The sequence below is a fragment of the Schistocerca nitens genome, chromosome 4 (assembly GCF_023898315.1).
Source record: "Schistocerca nitens isolate TAMUIC-IGC-003100 chromosome 4, iqSchNite1.1, whole genome shotgun sequence".
NCBI classification, from domain to species: domain Eukaryota; kingdom Metazoa; phylum Arthropoda; class Insecta; order Orthoptera; family Acrididae; genus Schistocerca; species Schistocerca nitens.
The window spans coordinates 273,579,251-273,592,918 of NC_064617.1; the positions used below are offsets into that span (position 1 = coordinate 273,579,251).

The window sequence follows — 13,668 nt, forward strand, 5'->3', positions numbered from 1 at the left end:
GTTACATTTTCAATATGTCCTATGTCACTGGAGTGATCAGTTCTGAGTAATACTGAATGATGCTTTGCAATAATGCATAAATACTATGCCTATAATTTCTGTAAATAATATTTTGTTATACTCTATAAATGCTATGCCAATAATTGACTCTCGTTTTGAATGGTAACTTCTGAATAATACTGAATAATGTTATGTAAAACTATATGAATACCTTGTAACTGGCCAATGAATGTCAATGATTATTTTAAGTATGTCGTATCTCACTTAATTGACGAAGAATGTTTTGTACTATTCAATACTTGCTATATGTTTCGTAACTGGCCAATGAGTGCCAATGATTACTATAACTAAGTGAATTATGTTAATATTATGCCATTCATTAGCTCCTGTTTTGAAAGATGACTTCTGATGGTTTGTAACTGGTCAACGAATGCCAATAACTATTTTAAATATGTTGTATGTCACTTGAATGATGAAAAATGTTTTGTACTATTCAATACTTGCTGTATGTTTTGTAACTGGACAATGAGTGCCAATGATTACTATAACTAAGTGAATTATGTTAATACTATGCCATTCATTAGCTCCTGTTTTGAATGATGACCTCTGATGGTTTGTAACTGGCCAATGAGTGCCAATGTTCTCTGTAAACAGATAATTTCTGAACATTTTTCTGTAATACTTCATACATGGTACAGAAATGTTCAGTAACTGGGCGATGAGTGCCACCAATTACTCAAATCAGTTGTTAGACTAGTGTAATTCTCAATGAAGACTAGTATGTGACTTAATGTCCTTCACCTTCTGACCTAATTACCAGAAATTACTGCAATATCCGTTTGTCCTGTCTATCCTCATGATCATGGAGCACTATATTTGGTTTTTGCACTAACTCTACGTTGGTGTACTTTACAAGAACGTGGTGTTGACACGACATGCTGTCCACCACCTTGAGCGATGGAGATGCTATTATGGTCCCACTGTTTGGTGTGCCTAGTGTACTACCAAAATGATAACACGGAATATTACTACGACATTTCAGTGTCTTGGCTACACTGATAAATAATTCACGGAAAAGAACTTCAGATTGTCTCACTTGGTGTTGTGCTTCTGTAGAAAGATATGGACTTTCAGTGCAGCTGTGTGCAACCTAAAGTGCTACAACCATGATGCAACCCTTCCCATTCCTTTCCTAGTTCTTGTAAAATGGTAAACACTTATACAATGCGTTTAAACTCTTGTAAAATGATAAAGACATATACAGTGCATGTGCACTTTATTTCACTCCTTGATATGTTTATTTGTTGTAAAAATGCTAAAGAGTTTTACAGTGCGTGTGCACTTTATGCCATTTGTTAATATGATTTGTACTCATTATGTATACATTTTGTGATTTCCTGATATGTTCTGTACTACAGTGCGTGTGCACTTTCGTCATTTTGTTAACATGATTTGTATTCATTGCATATACATTTTGTGATTTGCTGATATGTTCTGAACTACAGTGCGTGTGCACTTTTGTCATTTGTCAATGTGATTTGTACTCATTGCCTATACATTTGTGATTTCCTGATATGTTCACTACTACAGTGAGTGTGCATCTTTGCCATTTGTTAATATGTTTTGTACTCATTGTGTATACATTTTGTCATTGCCTGATATGTTCTGTACTCAGTGCATGTGCACTATATGTTATTTCATGTTCTGCACATATATATATATATATATATATATATGTATATGTTCTGTGATTGTAAACTTAGTTAATTAAGAAAAATTTGTTGCTCATGGCAAGTCCAATTGACTCACTATCGCTGCCAAATTTTTGCTCCCCCCCCCCCCCCCCCCCCCAGTGGAGGTTTATGTAAGACGTATGCGTTGCCGGCGATGGGCGAGGCATGGCAGAGTCTCTGACCAGAGAGTAGTATGTCGTTAGTTGTTGCTTGTCGCTAGTCTGCGCTTGTATGCGCGAGTCGACAGTAGTCTTTAGTAGTCTGCGTGAGTCGGCGGGAGTCGGCGCGTGTCGGCTGTGTGCTCTGCTCGGGACTCTGGTCAGGACTCTGCAGGATGAGTATTGTTGTAGAAGGTAAAGAAGCAGCCTTGCGCATATCTAATAATGTATGTTACTTGTCATTTAATTTGTTCAAAAAAAATGCCCCAATAATAATTTTTACAATATAAAGTAACTTTTTTAAATAAAAGCATTCATTTCAATTTAAAGAATATTTCCAATGCATGATCATTCCTTCCAAGAATTAAAAAAAAAAAAATACGCCAGCATTGCACGAAGCTGTGTCAAAAAATTTCTACATAAGAGCAGATATATTTGCAGTTTTTTATTGAGGTAAGAATTTTTGCTTTTTTATTCAGAATACAGGGCCGAAGGGCAGCGCTGCTGTCCTCATAAAATTTATCAGGTTACTAATTTGTTTTTTATTATTATTTCCGGATTTACGAATTGAATTTTGAGGTTACATTAAATGTGAATGCATTTTTGCACACAGATTATAAATGGGAGCCAATTTTGTTCAGAGGTTACATTAAAACCAATTTTGTTCTGAGGTTACAATATTAACAAATTCATTTAGTTATTATTTTTGTGGGGAGTTTACGCTTGGTTCATGGTCCACTGTCATTATTATTTTTCTGTGGGGAGGTTACAAAATACGACACAACATGTGGTTCATGCACGATGGAGCTCCTGCACATTTCAGTCGAAGTGTTCGTACGCTTCTCAACAACAGATTCGGTGACCGATGGATTGGTAGAGGCGGACGAATTCCATGGCCTCCACGCTCTGCTGACCTCGCTCTTGACTTTCATTTACGGGGCATTTGAAAGCTCTTGTCTACGCAACCCCGGTACCAAATGTAGAGACCCTTCGTGCTCGTATTGTGGACGGCTGTGATACAATACGCCATTCTGCAGGGCTGCATCAGGGATTCCATGCGACGGAGGGTGGATGCATGTATCCTTGCTAACGGAGGACATTTTGTACATTTCCTGTAACAAAGTGTTTGAAGTCACGCTGGTACGTTCTGTTGCTGTGTGTTTTCATTCCATGATTAATGTGATTTGAAGAGAAGTAATGAAATGAGCTCTAACATGGAAAGTAAACCTTTCCGGACACACGTCCACATAACATATTTTCTTTCATTGTGTATGAGGAATGTTTCCTGAAAGTTTGGCCGTACCTTTTTGTAACGCCCTGTGTAGGCGTTGCCGACCGCAGCACCATATTCTGCCTGTTTACATACCTCTGTATTTGAATACGCATGATACCAGTTTATTTTGCGCTTCAGTGTAGAAAGGAGTAGGAGTTAATAGACACGGAGGTGTGAACGAGGCGAAACTGGACGTGTTGGCAAGCGGCGGAGTAGGGGAGCAGTGGCGGTACTCACTGCAGGCGCCGGCGTGCGCGACGGCGATGGCGGTCCTGGCGGCGCAGGCGGCGCGGCGCAGCTGGCAGCGGCTGGGGTAGGTGCGGCCGTCCGAGCCGCAGACGGGCCGCAGCACCGGCTCGCAGTCGGCCGTCTCCGGGCACTCGCAGCGCGCCAGCCCGCCTGCCACCACCACGCAGCGCTCCTCGGGCCCGCAGCGCAGCGCCGCGCACGGGTTCGCCCCTGTCAGCACAGGCACAACCCCCACTCCTGTAGTCTACCTGGCAGCGCGGGAAATCTACACGTGCATCTCAGTATCTGCCATTACGATTATCGAAAGGAGGTATTGCGTTACACGTGCCTGGAAGCAATTTCGGAAGATCGACTTCAGACTGCTCTGTGACTCGTACTCAGTGCGTGGCACAGGGTTTGTCAAACTACCTTTCGAATTTTTCTCTACTGTTTCACTCTCGGACAATGACTCTGAAAGTAAAATTTTGTGAAGTTGTAAGAGGTCCGTGATTGAGGAATTTGTTGCTAGCGCACTCGAGCAGATGTAATTTCGATGGATTGCTCATGCGCTGCCTGCGATATGTACGGTATAAGAGAATCTCAGACCAGAGAGCAGTGTTGTCAGCAGTAGGAACTGTGTGGCAGTAGCAGTAAGTTGTTGCTAGCAGTTGTGTGTGTGGAGTTGGCTGGGCCAGTCGTGGGGCAGCGATGGCGGTGCCTGAGCATTGTAGTATAAGGTAAAAGCAGCCTTGCACATATGTACCATTGTAATATCAAGTCCCATGTAAATGTTTTTCAAAAATCTCTTAATAATAATCTTTCTTATAAAAAGTAACTTTTCACAATCATTCATTTCTTTTTAAAGAATTTACTTATTTGTCCAATCCATGGTCATCCCGATTATTGTAAAGAAAAAATCAGTTGTTCTTTTTATACATGACAGATCTATCGGCGCCGGCCGCGGTGGTCTCGTGATTCTAGACGCTCAGTCCGGAATCGCGCGACTGCTACGGTCGCAGGTTCGAATCCTGCCTCGGGCGTGGATGTGTGCGATGTCCTTAGATTAGTTAGGTTTAAAGTAGTTCTAAGTTCTAGGGGACTGATGACCACAGATGTTAAGTCCCATAGTGCTCAGAGCCATTTGAACCATTTGAAATCTATCGGCCAGCATTGTACTGGGCTGTGCCAGAAAAATTTCATATAGGAGCAGATATATATGCGTTATCCGGCGACTTCATTGAGGTAAGATTTTTCAATTTATTCAGAATGATCTTTCAGGGCCATGACGCAGCACTGCTGACGTCTAAAATTTACCAGTTTAAATTCACAATCAATTATTGAAAGGTTATAAGTGAGCCACAATTTTGTTGAGAGGTTAGTCACATTGCATTATTGGTAGGTTACGCAGAATGTGAATTATATAATTATATTTTTTACTGTAGGGAGGTTTCGGAATTTTTCTGTTGGGCGGTTACAAAGTGATCTGACTAAAGCCACTAAGAGGCTTTGCTCTTCCGTAAAATCGATTCGAAACACACGTTCATTCACTCAGAGACCACAATGGCACAGAAATGGAACATGACAGACAGAAGGACAGAATACTTCCGAAATTGCTTCACCGTGAAACACTATGATACCGTCGCTCCTTTCAATCATTATGTGAACATCGAAATGGCAGATATTGAGATAACTGATTGTGGAATAGAAAAACAACTACAATTGCTTAGTAAAGGAAAGTTATGAGAACCAGATGCAGTAACTATTAAGGTTCTACAAATATTGTATGCAACAGCTTGCTCCGTTTCTAGCAGCAGTTTATTGTAAATCATTGGGTCAACGAATGGTACCTAGCAACTGGAAAAAAGCACAGGTAATTCCCGTTTACAACAAGGACCACAGGGCAGATGCACACAATTACAGGCCTACATCATTGACATGAGCCTCTTGTAGAATTATGAAACATGTTTTATACTCAAGAACTGTGGCATTTTCGAGAACGAATATCTCCTCCATAGAAGTCATCAAACATTCTACAAACAGAAATTCAACAAAATTCAGATTGCTCAGTTCCTCCACGAGACATATAGATCTGTAGGCAAAGGCACTCTGGTTGATCGCTGTGTTCCTTGACCTCAGGAAAGCATCTTGTGGTATTAAGTATCGGTACCACTTCACGCAGTATTGAGGTAGGTAACACAATGGCAAATTTCCGTCTGACACGGATAGCAGTCGCACGGAATCAAATGGACCCAACAGTGCGTGTCCACCAAGCCACAGCCCCTGCAGTTCTGTACTATGAGTGCGCCCTGCCGCTGTAATACACACATCAAAAGAAGTTTTGCACCACCTCGGTTCCGAGAGTTCCAGAACCTGTACAGAAAATTGGAATATATATCAACACAAATATCATTTCCGCCCTTTTTATTGCTCATGAAAACCACACATTGCATGTTGTACCACCATACAGTGAGACCTTCAGAGGTGGTGGCCCAGATTACTGTACACACCGGTACCTCTAATACCCACTAGCACATCCTCTTGCATTGATGCATATCTATATTCGTCATGGCATACTATTCACAAGTTTGTCAAGGCACTGTTCGTCCAGAATGTCCCACTCCTCAATGATAATTCGATGTAGATTCTTCAGAGTGGTTGGTGGGTCATGTAGTCCATAAATAGCCCTTTTCAATCTATCCGAGGCATATTCGATAGGGTTCATGTCTAGAGAACATACTGGACACTCGTCGAGCGAAGTTGTTATGTAAGTAGGCTGTTTAGGTTTTTATATTGGTAACGTCACGTAGCGCTCTGTATGTAAATCACTGGCTGTGCTGTGTGCAGTCTGTGCCTGGTTGGCATTGTTCTAATATTCGCTATTGTAGTGTTGGGCAGTTGGAGGTGAGCTGCCAGCAGTGGTGGATGTGAGGAGACAGATGGCAGAGCTTTGAGAGCGGATGATCTGGACGTGTGTCCATCAGAGACAGTAAATTTGTAAGACTGGATGTCATGAACTGATATATATATATATATATATATATATATATATATATATATATATATATATATATATATATATATATATATATACTTTTGAACACTATTAAGGTAAATAAATTGTTTGTTCTCTATCAAAATCTTTCATTTGCTAACTATGCCTATCAGTAGTTAGTGACTTCAGTAGTTAGAATCTTTTATTTAGCTGGCAGTATTGGCGCTCGCTGTATTGCAGTAGTTCGAGTAACGAATATTTTTGTGAGGTAAGTGATTCATGAAAGGTATAGGTTACTATTAGTCAGGGCCATTCTTTTGTAGGGATTATTGAAAGTCAGATTGCGGTGCGCTACAAATATTGTGTGGCAGTTTAGTGACGATCAGAATAAGTAAAGAGAGAAATGTCTGTGCACGTTCAGTTTTGGTCAGCTGTTTGAAAATCAAATAACGTAAGGGGTTTATCAGCACAATCATTCATTAATTTTTCTAACTGGAGGTTTCAGTTATCCTGAAGGAAGTCATTCACAAGATGGCGGCGCAAATTGTCGTCCAAAAAGACGAATGCCTCGCCAATATTCTGCCGATATGGTTGCACTATCGGTCGGAGGATGGCATTCACGTATCGTACTGCCGTTACGGCGCCTTTCGGCATGTTGTTGGGCCCATCTGTACCGCGCTGCACGGTGTCGTGGTTGCAAAGATGGACCTCGCTATGGACGTCGGGAGTGAAGTTGTGCATCATGCAGCCTATTGCACAATGTTTTGAGTCATAACGCGACGTCCTGTGGCTGCGTGAAAAGTATTATTCAAAATAGTGGCGTTGCTGTCAGGGTTCCTCCGAGCCATAATCCGTAGGTAGCGGTCATCCGCTGCTGTAGTAGCCCTTGGGCGGCCTGAGCGAGGCATGTCATCGACAGTTCCTGTCTCTCTGTATCTCCTCCAAGTCCGAACAACATCGCTTTGGTTCACTCCGAGACGTCTGGACACTTCCCTTGTTGAGAGCCCTTCCTGACACAAGGTAACAATGCGGACGCGATCGAACCGCGGTATTGACCGTCTAGTCATGATTGAACTACAGACAACACGAGCCATGTACCTCCTTCCTGGTGGAATGACAGGAACTGATCATCTGTCGGACCCCCTCAGTCTAATAGGGGCTGCTCATGCATGGTTGTTTACATATGTGGGCGACTTTAGTGGCATCTCTGAACAGTCAAAGGGACTGTGTCTGTGATACAGATCCGCAGTCAACGTCTATCTTCAGGAGTTCTGGGAATCAGGGTGATGCAAAACTTTTTTGGATGTGTGTAGAAGACAGCTAGCAGCAGCCACTCGGCCCACTTGCGCTCGGAGCCACTATACTATGACACCTTCGTTCTTGTTTCATATCTGTTAACACTGTGATAGTGGACTTTGTCTTTACCATTTTCTTTGAAGATGGATAGCAGTGATTACAGGCTGGGAGCTCATTTATTTCAAGAGAAATTAATTAATGGGAAAACTGGACATCATTCTGTAAGTTTTGCTAGCAGAATCTTCCATGACAGAAATTACATAATTACAAAAAATTAATTATTAGCTACTGTATGGGGATTCAAGAAATTTAGAAATTATTTAGTTGAGCACAAAATAATTGTATACACAGACCACAAAGCCTTATGTAATATTCAAGAATTCAAATTATATCATAATAGAATTATGAGATGGGTAGTGTATCTACGACAATATGATTCCACAGTACAGTATTTCAAAGGAGAACTGAATGTGATTGCAGACATATTTTATAGACTACTGATGGCAGGTGGGAATGGGAATGAAAATGAAGAAAGGAACACAAATTTCAGAATTACGTATATTCAAGGTATTAAGGGAACAAAAGAGATCACTAAAATTTGTGAACAGCTAAGGAGAAATCAGAATCATGGTGTTGAATGGAAGGTGGTAAAAAGTTATTTAGGTAAAAGAGATTATGATAAAGTCAAACAGTACAATCAGGCATATAAAGGAATTTTGTTTAGAAGACACGATGTAGATTCAGATTGTTGGAAAGTCTGCACGCTGGAGCAACACACGGACAGTCTTTTAAATACATACAGCAGATTTTTTGTCACTGTGGTACTATGAAATGTATTCAGAAAATTCAGGAAACTGTCTATTTTATCAACATTAGGAGGAGAGTAAGGAAATGCTTAATTTCTTGTGACAGATGTCGAAGGGTTGAGACTACAAATCAAACACACAGAGGTTTAATACAAAACATTATACCAAAGAACAAGCTAGAACTAACTGAAATAGATTCATTTGGGCAATTGCCTTGTTCAAAAGAAGGTTGTACTTATTTATTTTTAATGATAGATTTATTTTTGAAATTAGTTTAACATTATCCTTTTGAAAAATGCAACTAGTCTTATATTATTCGTAATATTACTCTAGATTTCTTTCAAAAAGGAGCTGCACCAAAAGCTATTTTGTCAGATAATGGAAACCAGTTCACATAATATGTTTGGAAAGATATTGTTACAGAAATGTACATAAATTACATACTTATTTTTGTTTATTCGCCTTCATATAATCCAGTAGAGATATGTGATGGAAACTGGAGGCTTATGTACGATATATTGTAGAAAAGGTCACACTAATTGGTAGTATTGTACATCAGCCAGTTTGAAGATATTTTGAACATTTTGTAGCATTCTACAATTGGATTTTGACCCTATAAAGTACAATTATGGCAAGAAACTTGCTAATTTAGTAAACACACTGATTAGTTATTCTGTTTGTGCAGTGTCATATGTAGATGAGTTAAAACACTATTATTCTATGTTAACACTGAAGATCATACAAGATGTTTGAAGTTGTAATATACTACATTACTCATGAACTGCTGGTCATGCATGCCATTAGGAAAGGGAAAACGCTGTTTGCAGTTGAGTTATTTGTGTTTCATACTTGGAATGGTGAAACATCCCATAGCATCTGAGTGTAAAGATGAAATTTGTGTAATCACAAAGCATAACTATAACATGAGTAGATCTTAAATCAACATTTCCACACAAAAAAGTAAAACATGTATTGTTTGATAATATGTCTTATGTAATATTGATTCACATGATGTTTTAGTTTGTATCAGCATAAATTTGGTAAGGTCTGTAACCTCCAGTACCCAATTTGTAACTCACCACTACTTATCTTATTTAAATACATCTTTATTACTCACTATTCTTGAAGAAAATACTACATAATAAAAAGCATGTAATACTGAGTGTAAACTTTCATTTGTAATTTACTATATATGTTTATGGATAAATGTATTCACAAAGAGCCTTGACTGTTGGTAAAAAGTTGGACAAGTCTCTTTGAAAAGGGGTGGAGGGGGAGGGGGGTAGGTATTGTTACAGAACACCCTCTGAAGAGCCATTTATCCTCAGATATGCATATAAAATACTGTCAAACATTCGAATATTGCAATTTGATACTAATTGCTATGTCAGTTAGACAGTAGTTAATAAGGAAGTTCTTGTTAGAAGCCAAACAGAAAGCTTATGGCTACATCAGATTCAAGTATACTTAATATTCAGACTCTGTAATAGGTAGGAATATTTTTTGTTAACACTGAAGCCATTAATTAGTTAAAATCTTTAATGAATACCAGTGTTCACTAGGATTTATATTTGCCTCATATTCTGTTCGCATTGTATACATTATTTCATCAAAGTTTGCAGTATAATAGTTCAACAACGTAAAATACTTGCAATGTTGTTTGTTATTAAAGAGAAATTATGCAGTCCTTTATTACAAATATAAAATTATACTGATTTTCAGCTCCAGCAATCATTTTGAACTACACTCCTGGAAATTGAAATACGTGAATTCATTGTCCCAGGAAGGGGAAACTTTATTGACACATTCCTGGGGTCAGATACATCACATGATCACACTGACAGAACCACAGGCACATAGACACAGGCAACAGAGCATGCACAATGTCGGCACTAGTACAGTGTATATCCACCTTTCGCAGCAATGCAGGCTGCTATTCTCCCATGGAGACGATCGTAGAGATGCTGGATGTAGTCCTGTGGAACGGCTTGCCATGCCATTTCCACCTGGCGCCTCAGTTGGACCAGCGTTCGTGCTGGACGTGCAGACCGCGTGAGACGACGCTTCCTCCAGTCCCAAACATGCTCAATGGGGGACAGATCCGGAGATCTTGCTGGCCAGGGTAGTTGACTTACACCTTCTAGAGCACGTTGGGTGGCACGGGATACATGCGGACGTGCATTGTCCTGTTGGAACAGCAAGTTCCCTTGCCGGTCTAGGAATGGTAGAACGATGGGTTCGATGACGGTTTGGATGTACCGTGCACTATTCAGTGTCCCCTCGACGATCACCAGTGGTGTACGGCCAGTGTAGGAGATCGCTCCCCACACCATGATGCCGGGTGTTGGCCCTGTGTGCCTCGGTCGTATGCAGTCCTGATTGTGGCGCTCACCTGCACGGCGCCAAACACGCATACGACCATCATTGGCACCAAGGCAGAAGCGACTCTCATCGCTGAAGACGACACGTCTCCATTCGTCCCTCCATTCACGCCTGTCGCGACATCACTGGAGGCGGGCTGCACGATGTTGGGGCGTGAGCGGAAGACGGCCTAACGGTGTGCGGGACCGTAGCCCAGCTTCATGGAGACGGTTGCGAATGGTCCTCGCCGATACCCCGGGAGCAACAGTGTCCCTAATTTGCTGGGAAGTGGCGGTGCGGTCCCCTACGGCACTGCGTAGGATCCTACGGTCTTGGCGTGCATCCGTGCGTCGCTGCGGTCCGGTCCCAGGTCGACGGGCACGTGCACCTTCCGCCGACCACTGGCGACAACATCGATGTACTGTGGAGACCTCACGCCCCACGTGTTGAGCAATTCGGCGGTACGTCCACCCGGCCTCCCGCATGCCCACTATACGCCCTCCGTCAACTGCACATACGGTTCACGTCCACGCTGTCGCGGCATGCTACCAGTGTTAAAGGCTGCGATGGAGCTCCGTATGCCACGGCAAACCGGCTGACACTGACGGCGGCGGTGCACAAATGCTGCGCAGCTAGCGCCATTTGACGGCCAACACCGCGGTTCCTGGTGTGTCCGCTGTGCCGTGCGTGTGATCATTGCTTGTACAGCCCTCTCGCAGTGTCCGGAGCAAGTATGGTTGGTCTGACACACCGGTGTCAATGTGTTCTTTTTTCCATTTCCAGGAGTGTATGTGGCTAATGTTAAATGAAAGCGTATTTGATTTGTAATTGCAGTTTATGTCAGGAAAACGACGCAACTTACTTTTGCTTGTAAATAAAAAAAATGTAATCCGCATTGTTAATTTCCGTATATTATCTTGTTTCAAGCTTCTAAATTGCTTGTGTCACATACTACCTGTACATACGCATCAGGAAATAATGAACCTAAATTTCGCTGTCCACAGTTTATCTCTGTGACTTAATATTCTATTCTAATTTTGTAGATTTATGTGTTAAACAATACTGTTGATTATTACTAAAAGTATAAAGAGACGTACAACAGCAATGCCGTTACGCAGTTTTTAGACAGTTTTCAGAAAGTCGAGATGACGTCGGTTTGTAATGCCAATTGTTCATTGCTCCACACCACCTACACAGTAATAAAAGACTCAATTGCACCTCCTGAACTTTCATCGATGATTACCACGGTGTGACAAGATTGCTTCAATTTCTTACAGCAACATATCAAGGACAATAGGGCATCATCCGCAAAGCAGATATCACCCGAGAACTTTATTGACATTATCATTTTTATTAGTTTCAGTCTAAATTTTTGATATAAGTACGTCGTGTTCTGTACCTTGTGGAGGAACCTTTTTTTTTTCAATTTTGCTGAGACTACTGAATGAGATTTCATAGTGAACATTAACATTTAGCAATTTTAAATAATTATATTTACTCACATTCCCAGCAGTAATGTTACAAGATTCATAGGAAGAATTTTAAGGAACTGTAGAAGTGGTTTTCAAGGCGCTTGCTTGACCGATTCTTGACCAATATTCACAATATGCGACTTATACAAGGTAGGACTGATAGACGAGATAGAGAAGAGCCAACGAAGAGCGGCGCATTTCGTCACTGGATCGTTAATCGGCGCGAGAGCGGTACAGATATACTCAGCAAACTCTCTTACCAGACGCTGCAATAGATCCACTGTGCATCACGTAGAGGTTTGCTATTGGAATTTCGAGAGAGTACTTTCTGGGAAGAGTGGGACACCATATTACATCCTCCCATATCCATATCGCGAAATGACCAGGACGAGGACATTGCAGAAATTAGAGCTAATACACAGGCTTACTGACAATTCTTTGATGCGCCATTCGCGACCGGAACAGGTAAGGGGCGATCAGTTACTGGTGCCGGAATTGCCCTCCGCCAAACACCGTCAGGTGGCTTGAGATGTAAATGTAGACACGAGGCAAAAATAAACAGTTAAAGCTTTCTGTATGAGCTCTCATTTCTCTATTGTGTTATGATGGTCGTTTAGCCCTATGTAAGTGGGAGTCAACAAAATATTTTCGCATTCGGAGGAGAAATTGGTGCTTCAAACTACGTGAAAATATCCCGCCGCAACGAGAAACGCTTCCTTTAATGATTACCACCCCAACTCGCACAGCATATCCGTGATACTCTCTCACTTATTTTGCAATAATACAAAACGAGCTCCCCTTCTTTGAACTTTATCGACATCTTCCATCAATCCCATCTTATACGCATTCCACACCATGCAGGAATGCTCAGAAGAGGACTGACAAGCGTAGTGTAAGGAGTCTACATGCAATTCAGAACCTGTAAGAGGTTTCCACCCAGCATATGCACAAAGTATGAAGAAGAGCAGATAGAAGAGGTTGACAGTCTTAAATTCCTGGGATTACAACTTGATAATAAATTCAGTTGGGAGGAGCACACCACAGAACTGCAGAAACGCCTTAACAAATCTGTATTTGCAATTCGAGTGTTAGCAGACATAGGCGACATAAAAATGAAAAAGCTTGCATACTTTGTCTACTTTCATTCCATAATGTCATATGGTATAATATTTTGGGGTAACTCTTCAAGTCAAACATAAGTTTTCAGAGTCCAAAAGCGTGTAATACGTATTATTTGTGGGGTAAATTCACGGACGTCATGTAGAAACCTCTTCAAAGAACTGGGTATACTAACCACTGCCTCTCAGTATATTTACTCCTTAATGAAATTTGTCCGAAATAATATATCT

At 41.2% G+C, this 13,668-nt stretch overlaps 1 protein-coding gene across 1 annotated transcript in view; it reads right to left on the reverse strand.

The window, feature by feature from the left end:
* LOC126252249 (agrin-like) overlaps positions 1-13,668 on the reverse strand; it is a gene marked incomplete at its 5' end in the record, with an annotated part of 306,781 nt that overhangs the window by 257,286 nt on the left and 35,827 nt on the right. The window contains one exon of the mRNA XM_049953122.1: positions 3,402-3,623. Within this exon, the coding sequence (XP_049809079.1) occupies positions 3,402-3,623 (222 nt within the window). The remainder of the gene's footprint in view (positions 1-3,401; positions 3,624-13,668) is intronic.